Source organism: Chelon labrosus (assembly GCF_963514085.1).
Source record: "Chelon labrosus genome assembly, chromosome: 1".
In the NCBI taxonomy this organism is placed as follows: Eukaryota; Metazoa; Chordata; class Actinopteri; order Mugiliformes; family Mugilidae; genus Chelon; species Chelon labrosus.
Window position 1 is genome coordinate 12,569,198 of NC_140337.1, and position 21,084 is coordinate 12,590,281.

The 21,084-nt window shown below is 39.4% G+C and overlaps 2 protein-coding genes and 1 long non-coding RNA gene across 3 annotated transcripts in view; all 3 read right to left on the minus strand.

Annotated features, from left to right (window-relative positions):
* LOC311491327 (uncharacterized protein) overlaps positions 1–21,084 on the minus strand; it is a gene marked incomplete at its 5' end in the record, with an annotated part of 314,565 nt that overhangs the window by 86,438 nt on the left and 207,043 nt on the right. The window lies entirely within an intron of this gene.
* Positions 12,426–15,232, minus strand: LOC311485847 (uncharacterized protein). Its single transcript, XM_084541508.1, has 7 exons — positions 14,994–15,232; positions 14,836–14,900; positions 14,533–14,717; positions 13,961–14,208; positions 13,354–13,415; positions 13,114–13,262; positions 12,426–13,017 (listed from the first exon to the last, which is right to left on the minus strand). Exons 1-7 carry the CDS (start codon positions 15,198–15,200, stop codon positions 12,929–12,931), a joined length of 1,005 nt encoding a protein of 334 aa, XP_084397634.1. The 5' UTR covers positions 15,201–15,232; the 3' UTR covers positions 12,426–12,928.
* Positions 16,862–18,667, minus strand: LOC311485857. Its single transcript, XR_014698981.1, has 3 exons — positions 18,437–18,667; positions 17,080–17,228; positions 16,862–16,999 (listed from the first exon to the last, which is right to left on the minus strand). It is a non-coding gene; the product is annotated as an uncharacterized lncRNA (long non-coding RNA).

A 21,084-nucleotide genomic window follows, 5' to 3' on the forward strand; every position in this document is an offset into this window, starting at 1 on the left:
GTACACAATGTACATACTATGTAGTCAGGCACCTACAAGGTGCAAACATGTCATGTTTTCAATTTGCAGTATAACATTACTCATAATGCTTCTAACATCAGAAATATAATGTACTGCAGAAACTTATGTCAGAATTTGGTTTCCCAACACAAATTATAGTAGTTGTTCCTTAGTGAAATTGAGGGTCTAAGGACAGAGGATGTCCCATACTGTATAGATTGTAAACCCCCTGGGACAAATTGAATTGATTTGATTTCGGGCTATATAAATAAAATTAGATTTGACTTTAAGTCCTTTTGATGCTGGATGACATCAGCAAAACTGTCTAATCAAGGAGCTACCTCTCTGTTAAACTTCATGTTTACCCCTTATTTTCCAGTCAATAGCATACTGTTATGTTCCTTTGCAGAACTCATGGCCAGGCCCGGAGTGGCTAATCGGGAGGACCGGGACAATTCCCGGTGGGCCGGTCTGACTTTCGGGCCGCGAGGGCCGGTGTTCAATTATTATTTTTATTTATTTATTTATTTTGGGCCGGTGTTCAGTCATGGCACTGAGTGGGTATGTGTATGCTGTTACCGCTGTCGCTGGGCCGTCTCCACTTGCAGCTCTTTTCCTTTTGTTTTTTTGCAGTGTGAACACCGCACACTGTCAGTGGTGTTTGGAGCCTGGCTCCAGCACCAGAAGTGCAAGGGAGTTTGCAAAATGGAAAATAAAAAGAGCAAGGGTGGCGCAGAAAAAGCGAGAATTAAAAAGAGAAAAGGAGACAGATGCAGCCAAATGTGCAAAAATCGGCATCTTTTTCAATAAAACGTGCTCGCGGTCTGAAACGACCAATGAGGATGATGAAACGGGTAAGACAAGATGCTGAACAAAATGCAACTTTACCTGCACCGTTCAAGTTAATTAATTAGCCTATCAAGTCAATGAATTGCGTGGCGTTGTAACATATAGCCTGTCTAACCTAACGTTACATCATTTATATAATAGTATGATGCGACGCCACATAACTGGCCACAAACTTGGTCTTGGTTGGCCATGTTTCTTTGAACTATTCTTGTGCAGAGGAAAAAAAGATAATGGCATCATTAGAAAGTTATGTTATACTGTGAATAACAAACTTGCAGAGAACAGTGCAATACTTATTTTATTCTTTCATGTTTAAGGATTAGATATCTGAGAACACTAATTTGCTTGATATTTGATTTTGCAGAAAAGGACATGCTGATGTTGTATTTGTGAAATCTAAGTTCTGATTATAAAGTTATTACAGAGTGCAACCCTTTTTTTATTTTTTCAAATTTAATTTGTTGAAAAGGATGTTGTGTTGCAAAGAATAATGGTGGAGATTTGCACTAATGTTGAAATAAATCCACATTGTGAAGCAACCATTACTTCCACTGAATTGGAATTATTTTAGAAAACATACACGGAATTACAAGGCTTTAGAGAACAGTGCGCTATTGTAGGCTTAACATGTAAAGTTATAATTACATTATTTTAATATAATAGGTCATAACATTAAGTGGGCCGGTCTGAGGCATGAAACTCCAGGGCTGAAAATGAGTCCCACTCCGGCCCTGCTCATGGCCAATCAAACAATGATGCAGGCTATGGGTTAAGAGAAGGCTAGAATGAGACTGTTCTCACTGAAACAGTTTGACTGGTATTCATATCTCAAAGGCGAGCTACCTGTCTGTTTAACTTCATGTTTACCCCTTATTTTCCAGTCAGTAGCTTACTGCATGTCATGTTCCTTTGTTGAAGCCAATCAAACAATGAGAAAGCTAGAATGAGACTTTTCTCACTGAAACAGTTTGACAGGTATTCATATAGTGATAATAAAATTACTGATGACACACTTTTAAATGATCCAATGATCACTCTGACCTGTCATGAGGGCCTCAGGTTCTCAGGGACCATGCCTGATTTCAGGCATAGTGCAGTTATAAATTAATATATTACTTAACTACTTCAATACACACCTTCAGAACAATAGATACTGTGATTGGTAAATTAAGTATGTAAAGTATGATAACAGCATTTGAAAAAAGGCTTACAGACATGGATATCTGTCTTATCTGTCTGTCCTTTTCCATTCCAGGCTTTCACCTGTGGATGTCCTGACGTCTTCTGGAAGTCATATTTACATAGTTGTTATAGCTAGCTAGCTTACTTTTCAAAATATAACTTTTGGCAAGCGTTTTAATGTAACGTTAGCTCTTATAATGTTGCTTTTATCCCCCGTAGTAATTCTAGATAGTATACAGACAGTAGATAGCGAAACAATATTAAAACGAGCTGACAACATGTTATATTGTTATCTAATGTCAATTACACACATTTGCTGTACTTACCTTAATTCGTCCAACTATGACATACCGATGTCGCGGATTAATCCCCGCAATCCGCAATACTCTCCTGTTACTGGTAGGAGCGCTATTGCAAGAAACGCTCCCATGGGTCGTATTCAAGAGCATACAAACGACCTATATGGTATAAATTGGAGAAGGGCCGTTTCTAGCTTTGTGGGGGCCCTAGGCAAGATGCTGTTTGGGGGCCCCTAATTTGTCAAACTATGAAGAGATTCCTAACCCATGCCACAATCTATTACACTTCATGAGCAAAACAGGCTAGAGTTAAAATTAAACATCTTAAGTTGAGCCACTCAGGCAAGTTAAACTGATAAAAATAATAATAATACAAGGAAAACAACAATCCTCTAAACGTCAATAAAAAAAAACAGATTTTGAGTGTTTAAGTTAAATGTTTAATTTAAATAAGAAAATACAACAAACCAACATTTATTTTAAAGTGCAACAATGAAAACAAAACAACACTAAAAATAATGCTTATTTAACATCACAGTCTGACACTTATCAGCATAACACCTAATATACTTAATCAAAGTAATAATAGTTTATGTGTAACAGTTTATGTGATCGTCCTGGAGCTTCCTGGTCAGGAAGATCCCTCTGGCTCAACGTCTGGGGCGCCAAAATATTTTAGAATTGCTCCTGCAAAGACAAGGCTCCTTAGGTTATCAAGCAAAATAGATCATGGCGCATATTCCTATTATATAACTGCAGTGATGTTGCAGTAATACAGAAAATTAAAATGAATCTGTTTTTATATTAAATATTGTGACGTACAGTGTCCCTTTAAAGCTTGTACACAATTACACAATTAAAAGTTGTCACTTTTAAGACTTTTCTGCATTAATTTACACATTGGACTAGTTAAAGAAATGAAACTGAGATGAATGATCCACTGCCACAATAGTCTAAAATAATAAACACTATGCCTCATATTAATAAATCACTTAAAAAAACAAACCTTTAAAATATTGATTTAAATTATAAAACAGTACCACACTTCTAATTAGAGGCCTATAAAACACACACTAAACTTTGTAAATGAATCCTAAGTAATGCTAAAATAATAATAATAAAAGTGTCAAATATCTGAGAGACAACTTCCACTGAACACTGACAGAGAAGACAGCAACAATAAAAATAATAATAATATGAATAAAGGGGTCTGGAGTCAGTCAGTCATGACAGACTGTCCATTCACATGAGACATATTCATTTCACATTAGACAACTTTCATGAAGCAAACACTAAAGCTGAGTTTATGACAAACAAATCCTAGTCAGCTAGCTAACATTTACCCAGGGCTACCTTCACCTCCACCTATCCAGCCCACATCACTAACAAATGCCTTACCTTTATCTTTTGACTGTTTTACTTCCTCCGTTTTCTTTTCTTCCCTTTTTTCCGCGCCACTGAGATAACTTCTTTTTGATCCATTACTGTGTTTGTTTCGTTTAATATTCTCGCTAACGGGAATGATGAGTAGCTGTCAGTCATGCCCATCATAAATGTCGACGGCCCGTTATGTCACTCACTGTGTGACAGTGCGGGACATTTTAACAGAGCCCGTCTACGGAGAGCCTTGGCACTTCCCATTAGCCCCATTGTATCGATCTTGATTGCAGTTCCATTGGAATCCACTGGAGGCGCTCGCGGGCGAGTGCAGACTGAATGGGAGTCTATGGAGCTAGACGGCTAAATGTATCTCTTTCTCCTGCTTGTCGTTGAATCAACGTAGATTTTATTGTTGATTCTGCAAGTTCAATATAGATTATAGTCCAAAAGTCGAATGAATGAGTACTTATGTCTTTTCAATTTCTTACAGGTTGGGCCGTTGTTGGCCGGAACACGCTAGCATTCTGCTAATGAATGCTGATTGGTTAGTGACGGACTTGTGACTGATTACGACCAGAGACCTCGTTTGATGGCACCTGAAGCTAAAGCAGAATCAGAAACATTTTCTTAAGGAGGACTTTCTGTCGAAGTTAATTTTTGTGTGCTGTATTTATGTTTTCCTGCGGGCACTTTTATTTTCATATCGTTATATATGTGTTATAAAAAGTACATGGGTGAAATTGCCGTAAAGCAGCACCTCTGGCATTATGAAAATATGTGACGTCATCACATTTTTTGAACGGATTTTTAGAACAGACAAATGAACTTAAAAATGCAATTTTCAGCTGAGTGTATTATCTTAGCCCCCCCCCCTTTTGAATGCAACTTTCAAATTACTTGATAAAAAATTACATCCTGAGAAAAGTGGATTCTGGGGGTGAAACCCCATCGGCTCCCATTCATTCTGCACTCGCCTGCGAGCGCCCCCGCATGGACAGAGACGTGTTACTGCAGCCAGTCCAGAAACCGGAAGTAACCAGAAAGTGCCACTTCTCTTCCTATTAGACATTCTCTGATTTTAATCAGAGCCCGTCTATGAACGGGATGAACATGCGGCTTTGGGGCCCCCTGGTGGCTTGGGGGCCCTAGGCATTCGCCTAGTTCGCCTATAGCAAGAAACGGCTCTGAGTTGGAGGGCTGGTTGGTTGCTGAAGAGGTTTTAATAGTAGCACTTGTAGCTGCAGTGACAATACTTGTAGCTGGGATTGTAGCATTGGTAGCTGTGGCACTAGTAGTTGCATTTGCAGTAGCTGTATTAGCTTCAGTGGTGGGGATGACAGTTGTTATAGTTGCTGCAGTGGTTGTTGTTGTAGTTGCTGCAGAAGTTGTTGTTGCTGCTCCAGCTGTTGTTGTTGTAGTTGCTGCAGGACTTGTTTGTCACTTGTTTCTTTCAGTTTTATATATTCACTGTTGTGTCTCTAGCTGTTGTCGTTGTAGTTGGTGCGTCAGTAGTTGTTGTAGTTGCTACAGAAATTGTTGTTATAGTTGCAGCAGTTGATGCTGTAGTTGGTGAGGCAGTTGTTGTAGTTGCTGCAGGAGTTGTTGTTTCTCCCGCTGTTGTTGTTGTTGTAGTTGCTGCAATTGATGTTGTAGTTGGTGCGGCAGTTGTTGTAGTTGCTGCAGTGGTTGTTGTTGTAGTTTCTGCAGGAGTTGTTGTTTCTCTAGCTGTTGTTGTTGAAGTTGCTGCAGGGATCATTGTTGTTGCTCCAGCTATTGTCATTGTAGATTCTGCATCAGTTGTTGTTGTAGTTGCTGCAGGAATTATTGTTGTAGTTGCAGCAATTGTTGTTGTAGTTGCTGCAGGAGTTGTTGTTGTTGCCCCAGCTGTTGTTGTTGTAGTTGCTGCAGGACTTGTTTGCCACTTGTTTCTTTCAGTTTTATATATTCCCTACCAAATAATGTGGTGGCATACTTTCTCACATCAGTGAGAGAAAAGGAAACCAAAAAATCTTGACACTGGCAAATGCTATTCGTCTCTCTATATCTATAAGCAGAGGTGTATAGTAACGAAGTAGATGTACTTCGTTACACTACGTAAGTAGTTTTTTTGAGGATCTGTACTTTATTTGAGTTTTTTTTAAATCAGGACTTTTACTTTTACTCTACTACATTTAAAAGTTAAAAAATATACTTTTACTCTGTTACTGTGATGTTTGCCACCTCGTTACTCGTTACAAATTAAAATAGAAATATAATGAATCATCAAAGGATTATCTGGAATGGGCGTGTCTGAGAGGACGAGAGGAACAACGTACGGTACTCTCACAAGGTTTAGAGGTAAGGGCGGAATGCGCGGGGCGACGGTCATCAACATAGCTCCACAGTTAACACCGATGAGGAAGACACGGAAGACGTTACCACACTGACAGCATCTCCTGTCACCCGTGACTAGGAGATAGGAGCCACTTTTTTTGTGTTCTTAGGCAGACAGGTGCTTTATTTTGTTCTCAGGCAGACACTTGATTCACTCACTCTACAAGTGTTTTTTTGTTTTTGTTTTATCATACCACATCTGTTTCATTCACCTGAAAGTGAAATAAAGAGAACAAGGGGAGAACCATTTTTGGTTGTTTTGCTTCTTTTTATGCGTACTATAAAAATGCTTTGTACTTGTACTTATAATACTTGAGTATATTTTTTCACAAGATACTTTTGATACTTAAGTACATTTAATGTGATCTACTTTAAGACTTACTTACTCAAGTGATTTTCTTATCGGCGACTTTAACTTTTACCAAAGTCATTTTCAGTTATGGTAATTATGGTACTTTTACTTCGTTATTTTTTTCAAGTACTTTATACACCTCTGTCTATAAGGGTGGCTGTGGCTCGGTAGGGAGAGCGGACCAGAGGGTTAGTGGTTCGATCCCCAGAATGTGCCACATGCCGAAGTGTCCTTGAGCAAGACACTGGACCCCCAGTTGCTCCCAGTGCGTGGCACTAGTGTGTGAATGTGTGTGTGCTTGTGTGAGCGAATGGGTAGATGTGTCTGTGACTGTAAAGCGCTTTGAGTACCAATAGGTAGAAAAGCTCTGTATAAAAGCAATGCCATTTACCATCTATTGTGGTTAATGCATTCCATTGAAGTAAACCAACTGGATCACAAGCATTACAAAACACATGAGTCACAAATACTTTAAGATGCATTAATAACCTGACAATAATAAGAAAGATGCTCTTTGCTCCATTTAGATAAGGACAGGTATTTCAGCAACGTTTTAACCAGTCCCCTAACATTCAATGTGGACACTCCCTGTAAAACAAACCTTACTCCACCTACTATTACTCATGCTAGGCCAGGAATGAAGAAACATTTGTTCTCTCCGTTGCAAACGCGTATTACAAATGTCTGACAAATTTAAAATTATGCAGTTTTGTCAAATCCAGGAGCATGGGGTTCATGATTTTTTCTGCAACTCACTGTTTAGGAAAATTTGGGAAGACATCATGGTTTTTCACAAAAAGAAACTTTTTTTCTGGCAGCGGAGGGACGACAGAGACAAAAGCAGAACACAACATTACATCTCAGTCTAACACCATCTTTTGTTGCGATTTTTAGGGGGTCCATTAATTTTGTTACAATTTTTATTCTTCTAATGTTCCTTCTGCTTAGCTAAAAGTGTCTGCCCAGGACAAACTGCAAGGGTGAAAGACATCAAACCTGGTAACTTGGTGGAAGTCCGAGCATTTCACTTTGCCAAGACCTACAGCTAGGTGGCGCTATACTAAGCCAATTTACGTTTTGGCTCATATCTCGAGAACCGTGTGCCCTAGAAACAAAATTCGGTAATACTTTATATTAAGGTACACCTATTCACCATTAACTAGTTGCTTATTAGCATGCAAAATAGTAACATATTGGCTCTTAAATAGTCATTATTAAGAACTTATTAATGCCTTATTCTCCATGGCCCTATTATACAACCAGTAAGCCATTAACTAGTTTTCCCTCAGTAACCTCAGAATTATTGCTTATTAGTAGTAAGTTAAGAAGTTGTTGTATATGAATTACAATCTCAAAATGTTTTGCTTAGTATGGACTTTATAAGAATAGTTATTTTCCCCCTAATAACACTTAATGAATATGACCTGTTCTTACATAACAAAACACAAAACTACAAGTGTTAATAGTGTCCAAATAACTCTAAATTAAGTATTTGTTACTTAGAATATGTTCCCCATACTAAAGTGACATCTTGATCATTGCTAATTCACTAATAGTTGAACACTTATTAACCAACACATGTTCCCTAATCTAAAGTTGCCTCCTTTTCACACTTAGTTATTATATTTAAGCACACAACTACTGCAATGAACAAGTGATAGGTTACACCTTTGAAAAAAATTGATCTATCTACAGGTTCCTTCTCATTCAGCAGTAGAATAACAAAGACAGCACAAGTACAAATACCTCATTTATTAAACCACTGGTTCAGGTTTTCCCAAGGCTGACAACAAATACTGCGTGAACTTGCTATGTAGTTTAACTTACAGGTAATGGGGTCTGCCTGAAAATTCAAACACTATCAAGTATCAGTGTATATAAACATGTCTCAAACATGTATCAAATATATAAGCAGGCAGGGACGGACTGGGGCTAAAAAACAGCCCTGGACTTTTTTCCCAAATACGCCCATCATCCGGCCATTCGCCCCAGCCATACGTGACAGCCACTAGCCAGGATGTCCTGATACTATGCTACAATACTGTAGCCTATCAGACAAGGTATTCACAGCAAGTAACATCTCAAAAACAATGATGATAATTGGGATTGTGTTTATTAATGAAGCCTCAGCCTTCAAATAAAAATTAAAAATGTACAATGCCATTACATCTGCATTGAAAATAAAATACAAATAATGAAACCCAAAATTACACAAACTTGTAATTATAAAACAGTACAGAGAACAGTACCGACAACACTTTCAGAGATAAAGTAGCCTACTTGCTGTATCTGAACATGGGGATTAGATATATTGTAGACCTATACCAAAACTACACTGAGAATGATGCACACCCATTTTAAAAGCAGCTGACTATGCGATTCGCTAAGATAGGGATAAAGGCAGCCTATTATTCTGCTCCTGGTTGGCACTTACCAGGACCTCTCGCCGATGTGAAATGAACTCTGCTGTCTGTCCCTCATCATAATCAGGCTGTGGATGTTCAGGCTCAGCTTCCACTTGGTCCTCTACACTCTGGCTAAGTGATGCAGTGCTGCTTTGGTCATCAAGGACTACAACATTACTGCTGCTGCTGGCAGTTGCGCCGCAACCAAAAACCTCTGTGAGCTTTTTCCATTTTGCTGCATCAGTTTCGAGAGACTTGGCCCTCTTTTCTTTGATTTTTTCCCATCCACCTTTCTCCTTACGTTTTCTACTAGCCATTGTCACGTCTAATGATGTAGGCCTTCCTTAGTTTTTTTTTTTTTTTTTACACGTAGCGTATAATTGATTGTATTAGCGCCCTCTGCTGTCGGCTGTTAATACCGCTTTATTAGACTTTTTTTGTGCCGTCGGCCATTGGTTGGACGGCCGTTCTGGACTTTTCCAGAACGCACAGATTGTCAGTCCGCCCCTGCAGACAGACTGTCTGTAGTGGAGTTAGTAGTGGGGGTATTGGTGAATCAATCACAATCATGTAGCATATTCTTTGCCACTCATTTCCAGCCAGGGAACTTTTATTTGTGGAGCTATGCTCAAATCCCATCATAAATTACTCATCTGCTGATACGGGGTGCCTTTTTTACCGTACCTTAATACCTTTTTTAAAAAACATTAATGGCCCTGTTCTGAAGTACATCATCTGCTAGTGGACCTGTGGTGTCACCACCTATGCCTTTATCCCGACAACAACGTCTGTTGGAGAGCGTAGCCTACATGAAATGGAATTTGGAATTCCAGTCAGTCTTTCATGGTTCCTACTTCTGGGTACTAAGTTTCCCTAACTTAGTACCCTTTTTCCCAGCTCAAGAACCTTGACCGACAGTCAGTGAGTGGTTGAACACAAAATTTCCCACTAAAAGCTGCCTAAAAAGTAAATCATAACAAATTGAAACAAGAGTTCTCAACGGAGAGGCCAGTCAGCGTATTTTTACTTTCCAAAGTTGTTCATTAGTTCAATTGAAAATTAACTGATGTCACAGGTTGTATCTCAGCTGTTTTATTTCATTATCGAAATAATGTGTGATATCTTCCAAAATGTGGACGTGAACTATTTGAAGATTCAAAGGTCAATACTTTAAGATCCTTTAACAGAGTTCAGGGGCAGCGTGGGACCAAAACCTGAAAACACATCAGGAAATGCTGACTGTGCACTGTAAAATGCAATATTAATGCTGACTTGCATTTAATTGTTCACTTAACTATTTGGCGAAAGTATTTACATCTTAATGGTTTTTTTCAAGTAACACTTAATTGCAGGGTGAAGAAAGCAATTTACTTCATAATTCCAAGGTAAGGTCACTTACAAGAACCAAGTAAAGGAAGCAAGACATTACGACACCAGTTGGAGGCGGCAATGAGCATGTTTGTGCACAAAGCAGAAAAAGAAGAAGAGTGCTAATCATGTAAATAACCTACAGACAGTTCACAACTTGGTTGGTACTGGAGAGACGCTGCATTATTTCGACTGGTAAATTTGAGGTTTTTTCTGCCTTTCAAGCAGGAATAAAGAAGTGCTGAACTTTGAACTACTGTATATCATTGTGTTGAAATCTTATGTAACTGTAAATGTGATTTTAAAATAGAGCCTGGTTTTCATTTATTTGAAGTATACAAGCAACACTTACTTATTTGAAGGCAATCGTTTTGCGTTGAAGTTAAGATCAATTACTGTTCAAGTAAATATAACTGAGATTGTAAGTTGCAGGAACTTCAATACATGTGTTGTGTTTTAATAAACACACAGTATACTTGACTTGTGATGACCATGTTAGGTGAAACAGGAATTCTCAGTAGTTTAAGTGCACTACACTAAGTGAGCATTAGTTAGGCCAACTTTAATGCATGTGTTGTGCTTAATAAACACTCAGTATACTTTACTTGTAATTACCTAGTTAGTTGAAATAGGAATTCTCAGTAGTTTAAGTGCACTACACTAAGTGAGCATTAGTTAGGCCAACTTCAATGCATGTGTTGTGCTTAATAAACACTCAGTATACTTTACTCGTAATTACCTAGTTAGTTGAAATAGGAATTCTCAGTAGTGTAAGTGCACTACACTAAGTAAGCATTTGTTAGGCCAACTTCAATACATGTGTTGTGTTTAATCAACACACATTATACTTTACTTGTAATTGCCTAATTAGGTAAAACACTGTAAGTGAACGACACTAAGTAAGCATTTGTTAGGCCAACTTCAATACATGTGTTGTGTTTAATCAACACACATTATACTTTACTTGTAATTGCCTAGTTAGGTAAAACACTGTAAGTGAACTACACTAAGTAAGCATTTGTTTGCACAACTTGCAATTCCTAGTCCAGATTAGTCTGTAATTTCAAGGCAATCGGTTTGCATGTTTTTTTTAAGTAATGTTTACTTATTAGATTTTGCAGTGTGTCAGACTTTCCAATGAGCCTAAACATCTAAATAACTTACAAAAATCTGCTTTTTGGAGAGCCAGGACCTAAACCAAACTGAGAATCCGCGTTGATTCTTGCTGTTATTTCTTTCTTGTTTTTCTTGATTTTACCTACAGTATATATAAAGCCACGGATTTGCTGCAGGACCTTTCTGTGTTCATTTGTGTGTGTGTTGTTTTTAGCTGCTTGCGTCTTTTTTCCCTTGTGACAGTATATGCAGTTGTAGATGATGGGAGATAGAGGTGTTCACTGATCATATGAGTGGCCCTCTTCGTGAAAACAAACAAAACCCAAGGTTTTCTCAAAACTCACATTATTAGTTTTGCCAGTTCCTTTTATAGAGGACATATGTATCCTTCACAGTCGAGAAGGAGTTTTTTTGTAACATTTGATAAAATGTCCATGTGAACCTTTTTTAAGTTGGTTGATTGTGAAGAAGAAAACTTAAGCATACAACATACATTGTATTTGAAGGGACATTGGCCTTGACACGTCTGGGGCAATTCCAGCCATATGTTGATCTCTCCTGTCTCTGCTCCCCTGCCGAGTTCCCTGATCATACTCCTTTGTCTACCCTCCCCGTCTCCTCTCCCCTGCTGATCAGAGCCTTGATCATACTACCTGAGTGTCACTCCTTTGTCCTTTTGTCCTTTTGTTCGGACCATGTCTGGGAGCCACCCCTGCCCCCCTACTGGGTTCACCCTCCTGTGTAAAGTTGCCCTCGACTGACCAATATACATCCACTATACGATCTATTCAGGAACTGTCTGCAACCACACCTGGGGACAGGGTATATCTGTTCCCTGGCCCTGCATTCTGGGTCAGTCTCCGGTCTTGATCTCACTCTGTGTCGGTAGACTCACCATGAACTCCAATAAACTTGCACCACTTTAGCAAACTTGGAACTAGACTTGGATTGTTTTTGTTTTTCTTTCAACAATTGTTTTGCTTTCTATGTACTCTTTGGTGCCACTATATAACCTGCTGTTTTAAAAGCAAAACTGAATCACTGGCCGTAATGTCAGCAGTAATAGTACATTTAAAAAATACATGAGACTAACTATTAAATGTTTGTGCCTTTAATTGAAGCATCTTTAGTACTTTGTGTTACATTTTCTGAATATACTTTAGAAGATAAAACAAAAGACAAGATATTACACGTTCTTTCAATCATTCAGTTTTGCATGCTGATCACCTTGAAGACAGCATTTGCAAATTTCCCCACTGGATTGTCTTATCTCATTATCTTATCTTATAGTTACAAAAACATATGAGTAAGGTCACAGAATCCACATATAATATAAGAACATTTAAATATCAAAATTGACCAGATAATCATTCAGGACTAACTACAGTTGCAATTGTTTCCTTCATTTATGATATTTTAGGGAGATCAAACTGGATAAAAGAGAAAGATGCAGCAAAGTGTGTGTGCACCAAATTTGATTTTAATGTCTAGATACTTCTTCTAAACCGTATTGTATTTGCTATTCTTTAGAAGCTCTTCTTGGATTTTCAAGTCCTCCTTCATACCAGTAAAAGCAGACATTTTCTAATGGACTTCAGCACAGACTATTGCTGGCATGACAGTAGCCATGACAGCAGTACCAGACAGAATGCTGTGATGAGACTGATCTTGTGGCTCACTCCACTTGACACTGCTGTAAATGTTGAAAAAAGGAAAACAAGGAATTGTGTTAACTAAAATTCCTATTATATCGTAACTTTGTAGTATAACAGCATTCAAAATTACTTGCCTGTGCCATCCACAGATATAGAGTTGGTGTCAATGTTGAAGGCTGTGATGTTGGAAGATGCATTGATCAAAACTGTAGCAATCTGAGTGTTGGTAGGAACAGATGTGGAACTAAACACAAGGTCTAGGTTGTTGATGATTGATCCGTTACTGCAAAAGGATTGACCAAAAACATTGTTTTATTTCTATGGATTTACAATCAATATTCTTAAGATTCTACCAGTATAACACAAAAAATTACCTGAATGAAATCACAGTCAAGGAGCGGAATGAAGAAAATGCTCTTTGGTAGACAGGTTCAAGCTGTAGAAAAACACACAAAAAAAAAAAAAAATTCATGTGTTGTGTTTAATGGCTTAATGGTTTCTTCACTTTCCAATCTCACAGTGTAATTGTGCTATAACATTTATGCTTTGTGATGACATGGATCCATTTTGAACCTTTTCCCAATTCAGTGACTACCTTCTGTGTCCACACACAATTCAATTTATGTGGCAGAAATTATTAATATTAGTTTCTTGTCAAATCTCACCATCTGCAGTGAAGCTCATAGACAACAATCTAGCATCCTATAGGAAGCAACATCTTCTTCTTACATACTGATACCAACAAAAACAGTTTTTGTAATTAAAAAATAGTTTGTAGAAAGTTTATTTAGTTCTCTGTGTGCTGTTAAATGTAGCACTGATGTACCATGATCAGATTTAGGTGAATGTAACAAATTAATATATTTGCAAAGACAAAGAATGACATATGCCACATTGCACGAATCCTATAACTTGATATTACACAAGATAAAATGTTTCCATGTTCTTAGAATGCACGCATTTTCACCTAAAGATACTTACAGTTGACTTTAAGATACGAGCCCGACTGATAAACACTTGAGATGAGGGATTCAGCAATTCACTCGTAAATGTCTCTCCAGCAGATCTGAACGTCAACCCCCTTGTTGTAACTGCCTCAACAGTTGTGGTAGAGGTTGTAATGGCAGCACTTGTAGATGTAGTGGCAGCACTTGTCGCTGGGGTTGCAGCATTGGTATCTGAGGCACCGGTAGTTCCATTTGCAATAGTTGCATTAGCTGCAGTTGTTTCTGAAAGAAAACAACACACACAAAGACAAATATGAAAAAAATTGAGAAAGTAGTATTGTTAGTCTAAGGGCATTCTTTGGAAAAACTATGAATAACAATGTACTGTTTGTTTGTGAATGGACAATTGGAGTTAAACCCCCTCTTTAATTGTTGCAGAAGAAATGTTTTGTTTTAAGAGGTGTTTTCTGAGATAACAGGAAGATTTATTGATGGTCACCAAACAAAGATCAACACACACTCATGACCCAGACAGCCATAGATAAATTACATATGAATGGGTATATTTCCTTGCTAGAGTGAAGTGGGGTACTACTGTTTACTTACCAACTACTCGGACAGTGTTGGCTTGAATAGTGATGTTGAGTGTACTGTTGGGATTATTCACAGCCTCTACTAAGGTCTGTGCAACTTCAGTAGCCGTTGGGATTTCTGCAGTTGTTGAATTTCTGTTGAACTCGATCCCCACCTCTGCATCAGTATTCTCCATTCTTGTTTGGGCTGTGGCTGGTCTGCATTAAAAAAAAGCATATATTTGAACTTGATAACTGATATTATGTCTGTGGCCATGGTCAATATGAAAACTATAGAAATGTTGAGAAAATTCTGTCAAGAAATATATCATCTCACCTAAATGCTATGACAAATGTGCGGCGGAATATTGCACCAAATCGAGTGCGGTAGATGATGTCATACTGTGAAGAGAAAGATAGAAAATTGAATCAAAACCAACTGAATACTGATTAATTACAATTAATTAAGTGAATGTATTAAGGTGCTGCACTCACCACTGCAACAACTCTTGCCTCAAGGACCTTAAATTGTTGGCTATTCCTATCATTGAGTTCTGGGACAAACGGTTCTACCAAGGTTGCTTGAATAGCCACAACTGGTGGTGGGGCTTCAGTTGTAGTAGTTGTTGTAGGTGGTACAGTGGTGATTGTTGTAGTTGCTACAGGAGTTGTTGTTGTAGTTCCTCCAGGAGTTGTTGTCATAGTTGTTACAGGAGTTGTTGTTGAAGTTGCTATAGGAGTTGTTGTTGTTGTAGTTGCAGCAGGAGTTGTTGCCCCAGCTGTTGTTGTTGTAGTTGCTGCAGCAGTTGTTGGTGTTGTTACTGCAGCAGTTGTTGTTGTATTTCCTGCAGGGTTTGTTGTAGATAGTGTAGCGTTTGATGTTGTAGTCAGTGCAGTGGTGGTGGCTGTAGATATTGCTGCAGTTGTTGTTGTAGCTACTACAGGAGTTGTTGTTACTCTAGCTGTTGATGTTGCTACAGGATTTGTTGTTGTTGCTCCAGCTGTTGTTGTTGTAGCAGGAGTTGTTGTAGTTGGTCCAGCTATTGTTGTTATAGTTGGTGCAGGAGTTGTCGCTCCAGCTGTTGATGTTCCTGCAGCAGTTGCTGGTGTCGTTACTGCAGCAGTTGTTGTTGTGGTTGCTACAGGAGTTGTTGTTGTTGCTCCAGCTGCTGGTGTTGATACAGGATTTGTTGTTGTTGCTCCACTTGTTGTTGTTGTAGTTGTAGCAGGAGTTGTCGTATTTGGTCCAGCAGTTGTTATTGTAGTTGCTGCAGAATTTGGTGTAGTCAGTGTAGTGGTGGTGGTGGTTGTAGTTGTTAACCCAGTTGTTGTTATAGTTCCTGCAGTGGTTGTTGTCGTAACTGCCACAGGAGTTGTTTCAGTTGCTGCAGCTCTTGATGTTGCTACAGGATTTATTGTTGTTGCTCCAGCTGTTGATGTTACTACAGGACTTGTTGTTGTTTCTCCAGCTGTTGTTGTTGCAGTTGTAGCAGCAGTTGCTGTAGTTGATCCAGCTGTTGTTGTTGTAGATGCAGCGGTTGTTATTATAGTTGGTGCAGGAGTTGTTGCTCCAGCTGTTAATGTCGCCACAGGATTTGTTGTTGCTGCTGCAGGAGTTGTTGTTGTTGTTGTTGCTGCAGCAGTTGTTGTTGTAGTCGGTGGAGCGGTTGTTGTAGTTGCTGCAGGGTTTGTTGTAGTTAGCGTAGTGGTTGTTGTTGTAGTCAGGTCAGTGGTGGTGGTCGTAGCTGCTACAGGAGTTGTGGTTGTTGCTCCAGCTGTTGATGTTGCCACAGGATTTGTTGTTGTTGGTGCTGCAGGAGTTGTTGTTGTAGTTGCTGCAGCAGTTGTTGTTCCAAATGTTCCTGTTGTACTTGCTGCAGGAATTGTTGTAGTCGCTGCAGGAGTTGTTGTAGTTGTTGCAGGAGTTGTTGTAGTCAGTTCCGTGGTGGTTGTTGTAATTGTTGCTGCAGTTGTTGTTGATGTTCCTGCAGTGCTTGTTACTGTAGCTGCTGAAGGAGTTGTTGTTATTCCTCCAACTGTTGTTGTTGTGGTTACTACAGGAGTTGTTATTGTTGTTCCAGCTGTTGTTGTTGTTGTACTTGGTGCATTAGGTGATGTTGTAGACGATTCAGCAGTTGTTGTTGTAGTTGCAGCAGGAAGTGTTGTTGTAGTTACTGTAGCAGTTGTTGTTGATGCAGGAGTTGATGTTGATGTTCCAGCCATTGTTGAAGTAGCTGCTGAAGGAGTTGTTGTTATTCCTCCAGCTGTTGTTGTTGTGGTTGCTACAGGAGTTGTTTTTGTTGTTGTTCCAGCTGTTGCTGTTGTACTTGGTGCAGTAGGTGATGTTGTAGACAATTCAGTAGTTGTAGTTGTAGTTGCAGCAGGAAGTGTTGTTGTAGTTACTGCAGCAGTTGTTGTTGATGCAGAAGTTGTTGTTGATGCTCCAGCCATTGTTGTAGTAGTCGCTGCAGGAGTTGTTGTGATTAGTGCAGCAGTTATTTCTGGAAAACAAGGAGTTATGTTAACTAAAATTCCTATTGTACTGTTACTTTATAATATGATAACATTGAAAATGACTTGCCTGTGCCATTCACAGAAACTGAGTTGGTGTCAATGTTGAAGTCTGTGATGTTGGAAGATGCATTGACCAAAACTGTAGCAATCTGACTGTTGTTAGGAACAGATGTGGAACTAAACACAAGGTCCATGTTGTTGATGATTGATCCATTACTGCAAAAGGATTGACCAAAAACATTGTTTTATTAGGGGTCCATGCAAACGAAGTTGCATGAAGTCTATTGATTTTGTTGCAATTTTTCTTCTTTTTCTTCTTCTTATAATGATTTATCTTTTTATGCGTAGCTAAAGTGTCTGCAAAGGACAAACTGCAAGGATGAAAGGTATCAAACCTGGTAACTTGGTAGATGTCCCAGCATGTCACTTTGCCAAGGTGTCAATTCACATGCCTGCAGCTAGGTGGGGGCCTACAATAAGCCAATTAATAAGCCGTTTTGCCTCATATCTCGAGAACCGTGTGCCCTAGAAACAAAATTCTTTCTCCCTCTGATTCCTTAGATAGCACTGGTTTTAATGGAGGCCATGCCCATTTCCATTTCAAAAAATTGCACCTCAAAGCAAAATCAACTCATCCTAGGCCGTTCATCCAATTCTCACCAAACTTGGCATGTATCATTTATGGACAAAGATAATGAAAACTTCTCAAAATAACTTTAGCAGGGTTATTGATTACAAAGTTAATGGCTACTTAATTTTTATGGTGTGCAACACATTTTGAGAAGTATATACCTAAACTTTATCAAACTTGAGATCATTGATAATAATATGATTCTGTATAAGCACCCCTACTTTTGTGACCCTTGGTCTCTAGGGGGCACTACAAAGGCAACATTTCAATATTTCAAAAACTGCAATAGCTAACTTCATGGCATTTAGCATACAAAATCTGTAACATATTGTGTAGATGCCCATCAAGTGGCGTGACATTACGTCAACAGTGGGCGCTACAGGTGACACGGAAACATTTCATATGACTTTAAGGCCTATAACTTTTGAAGTATTCACCCAATCCTTACGAAACTTAGCAACCATCATTATGTTTGCGTACAATCATGGCAAGTTTCATGAAATTCGGGCTGTAGGGGGCTCTACAATGACTAAATGTTTATATCTCACAAACCACCAAAGTCACCTGCTTGAAATTTGACAATAATAATCTGTGGATGACTCCTTACAAGCCCAACAAGTTTTGTGCAATATGGTCAATAGAGGGCGCTACTGGTGACTTATGCCTCTGCGTCCCGCTCGTCGACGACTTCGCCACATCATGGACCCCTTTATGGTCGCTTGCAATCACCTAGTTTCTATGGATTTACAATCATTATTCTTTACCATTTTACCAGTATAACATTAAAAATTACCTGAATGAAATCACAGTCAAGGAGCGGAATGAAGAAAATGCTCTTTGGTAAAGAGGTTCAACCTGCAGAAACACAAACAAACTTTAAATGCATGTGTTGTGTTTAATGGCTTAATGGTTTATTCACTTTCCAATCTCACAGTGTAATTGTGCTATAATATTTATGCTTTGTGATGACACAGATCCATTTTGAACCTTTTCCCGTTTCAGTGACTACCATCTGTGTCCACACACAATTCAATTTATGTGGCAGAAATTACTAATATTCACAGCCGGGATAGGCTCCAGCACCCCCTGCGACCCTTCATGGAATGAATGAATGAATGAATGAATGAATGAAATGACTAATTTCTTTTCAAATATCACAATCTGTAATAAACCTCATAAACAACAATTGAGCATCCTATAGGAAGCAACATATTTTTCTTAAAAACTGATACCAACAAAAAAAGTTTAATATTACACAAGGTGAAATGTTTCCATGTTCTTAGAATGCAAACATTTTCACTTATAGATACTTACAGTTGACCTTAACAAACGAGCTCGACTGATGAATGCTTGAGATGATGGATTCAGCAATTCACTTGTGAAGGTCTCTCCAGCAGATCTGAACGTCAACTGCCTTGTTGTAACTGCCTCAACCATTGTGGTAGAGGTTGTTGTGGCAGCACTTGTAGATGCAGCGGTTGTTGTTATAGTTGGTGCAGGAGTTGTTGCTCCAGCTGTTGATGTTGTCACAGGACTTGTTGTTGTTGCTGCAGGAGTTGCTGTTGTAGTTGCTGCAGGGTTTGTTGTAGTTGTTGCCACAGTTGTTGTTGTAGTTCCTGCAGTGGTTGTTGTTGTAGCTGCTACAGGGGTTGTTGTAGTTGCTCCAGCTGTTGATGTTGATACAGGATTTGTTGTTGTTGTACTTGTAGTAGGAGTTGTTGTAGTTGGTCCAGCTGTTGTTGTTGTAGATGCAGCGGTTGTTGTTATAGTTGCTGCAGGAGTTGTAGTTGATGCTCCAGTTGTTGATGTTGCCACAGGATTTGTTGTTGTTGCTGCAGGGGTTGTTGTTGTAGTTGCTGCAGAGTTTGTTGTAGTTAGTGTAGCAGTTATTGTTGTAGTCAGGTCAGTGGTGGTAGTTGTAGTTGTTGCCGCAGTTGTTGTAGTTCCTGCTACAGGAGTTGTTGTAGTTGGTCCAGCTGCTGTTGTTGTAGATGCAGCAGTTGTTGTTATAGTTGCTGCAGGAGTTGTCGTTGTAGTTGCTGCAGTGGTGGGTATTGTTGCTACAGAAGGTATTGTTGTAATTGCTACAGGAGTTGTTGCTGAAGTTGCTGTTGGAGTTGTTGTTGTTGCTCCAGCAGTTGTTGTTGTAGTTGCAGCAGGAGATGTTTCCCCAGCTGTTGTTGTTGTAGTTGCTCCTGCAGTTGTTGGTGTTGTTACTGCAGCAGTTGTTGTTGTGGTTGCTGCAGGGTTTGTTGTAGTTAGAGTAGCGGTTGTTGTTGTAGTCAGGTCAGTGGTGGTGGTTGTAGTTGTTGCTGCAGTGGTTGTTGTTGTAGCTGCTGCAGGAGTTGTTGTTGCTCCAGCTGTTGGTGTTGCTACAGGGTTTATTGGTGTTGCTCCAGCTGTTGTTGTTGCAGTTGTAGCAGGAGTTGTTGTAGTTGGTCCAGCTGTTGCTGTTGTAGATGCAGTGGTTGTTGTTATAGTTGGTACAGGAGTTGTGGTTGTTTCTCCAGCTGTTGATGTTGCCACAGGATTTGTTGTTGTTGCTGCAGGAGATGTTGTTGTAGTTGCTGCAGCAGTTGTAGTTCCAAGTGTTGTTGTTATACTTGCTGCAGGAATTGCTGTATTTGCTGCAGGAGTTGTTGTCGTTGCTGCAGCGGTTCTTGGTGTAGTAGCTGCAGCAGTTGTTGGTGTTGTTACAGCAGCAGTTGTTGTTGTAGTTGTTGGAACAGTTGTTGTTGTAATTCCTGCAGTGGTTGTTGTTGTAGCTGCTAGAGGAGTTGTTGTAGTTGCTCCAGCTGTTGATGTTGCTGCAGGATTTGTTGTTGTTGCACTTGCAGTAGGAGTTGTTGTAGTTGGTCCAGCTGTTGTTGTTGTAGATGCAGCGGTTGTTGTTATAGTTGCTGCAGGAGTTGTAGTTGATGCTCCAGCTGTTAATGTTGTCACAGAATGTGTTGTTGTTGCTGCAGGGGTTGTTGTTGTAGTTACTGCAGAGTTTGTTGTACTTAGTGTAGCGGTTGTTGTTGTAGTCAGGTCAGTGGTGGTAGTTGTAGTTGTTGCCGCAGTTGTTGTTGTAGTTCCTCCAGTGGTTGTTGTTGTTGTAGCTGCTACAGGGGCTGTTAGTGTTGCTACAGGATTTGTTGTTGCTCCAGCTGTTGATGTTGTTGCTCCAGCTGTTGATGATGCTGCAGGATTTGTTGTTGTTTCTCCAGCTGTTGTTGTTGTAGTTGTTGCCGCAGTTGTTGTTGTAGTTCCTCCAGTGGTTGTTGTTGTTGTAGCTGCTACAGGGGCTGTTAGTGTTGCTACAGGATTTGTTGTTGCTCCAGCTGTTGATGTTGTTGCTCCAGCTGTTGATGTTGCTGCAGGATTTGTTGTTGTTTCTCCAGCGGTTGTTGTTGTAGTCAGGTCAGTGGTGGTAGTTGTAGTTGTTGCCGCAGTTGTTGT

Bases quoted from the DNA above. Each gene is read 5' to 3' on its own strand.
- LOC311485847 (XM_084541508.1), bottom strand. From the start codon at position 15,200: ATGACAACAACTCCTGGAGGAACTACAACAACAACTCCTGTAGCAACT. The intron at 13,416-13,960 runs GTAAGTATCTTT...GTTTTTCTACAG, and splicing joins CTCGTATCTTAAAGTCAACT to CTTGAACCTGTCTACCAAAG. The intron at 13,263-13,353 runs GTAATTTTTTGT...ATCCTTTTGCAG, and splicing joins TTGACTGTGATTTCATTCAG to TAACGGATCAATCATCAACA.